At 52.7% G+C, this 412-nt stretch overlaps 1 protein-coding gene across 1 annotated transcript; it reads right to left on the reverse strand.

Moving 5' to 3' along the window:
• Positions 1 to 5: 5 nt before the first annotated feature.
• On the reverse strand, positions 6 to 407 carry LOC105462119 (pre-mRNA-splicing factor CWC22 homolog; the record flags this gene model as incomplete). The annotated part of the gene is made up of 1 exon (XM_011708653.1): positions 6 to 407. A coding segment is annotated over one exon (402 nt), but the record flags the coding sequence as incomplete, so codon positions are not given.
• Positions 408 to 412: the final 5 nt, after the last annotated feature.

Here is a 412-nt window from a genome sequence, read left to right on the forward strand (position 1 = left end):
ATTTCGAAGATGGCCTCGATACCCCGTCGCGACACCTCCGTCAACTTCATACCGCATTCCTTCAGAAATCCTATAGCCACCTCGACGGAATCGTCGGTCGACGTTTCCAACAGCAGCGTCAGGATCTCCAAAGCGATAATCTCGTGGGCCACACGCTGGTTGACCAAATGCGCTATGAAAATTCCCGAGGATATGCACAGGGACTTGTCGTTCCTCTCGAATTCACGCTTGAACCGCAGAACGAGTCGCTTCAGCACCAGCTCGCCTATGTTGGGAAACTTTAAGTTGATAATGGATGTCAGCGCCGCGTAAACCGGAGTGAATATCGGAGACGTGGCCTGCGCTTGAATGATGGAATGCGCCAGAAGACCTCTACCGCGGACGATGTTCTTGCTCAGCACCTTGCGTGTTA

Source organism: Wasmannia auropunctata, unplaced genomic scaffold (assembly GCF_000956235.1).
Source record: "Wasmannia auropunctata unplaced genomic scaffold, wasmannia.A_1.0 LD270467.1, whole genome shotgun sequence".
In the NCBI taxonomy this organism is placed as follows: domain Eukaryota; kingdom Metazoa; phylum Arthropoda; class Insecta; order Hymenoptera; family Formicidae; genus Wasmannia; species Wasmannia auropunctata.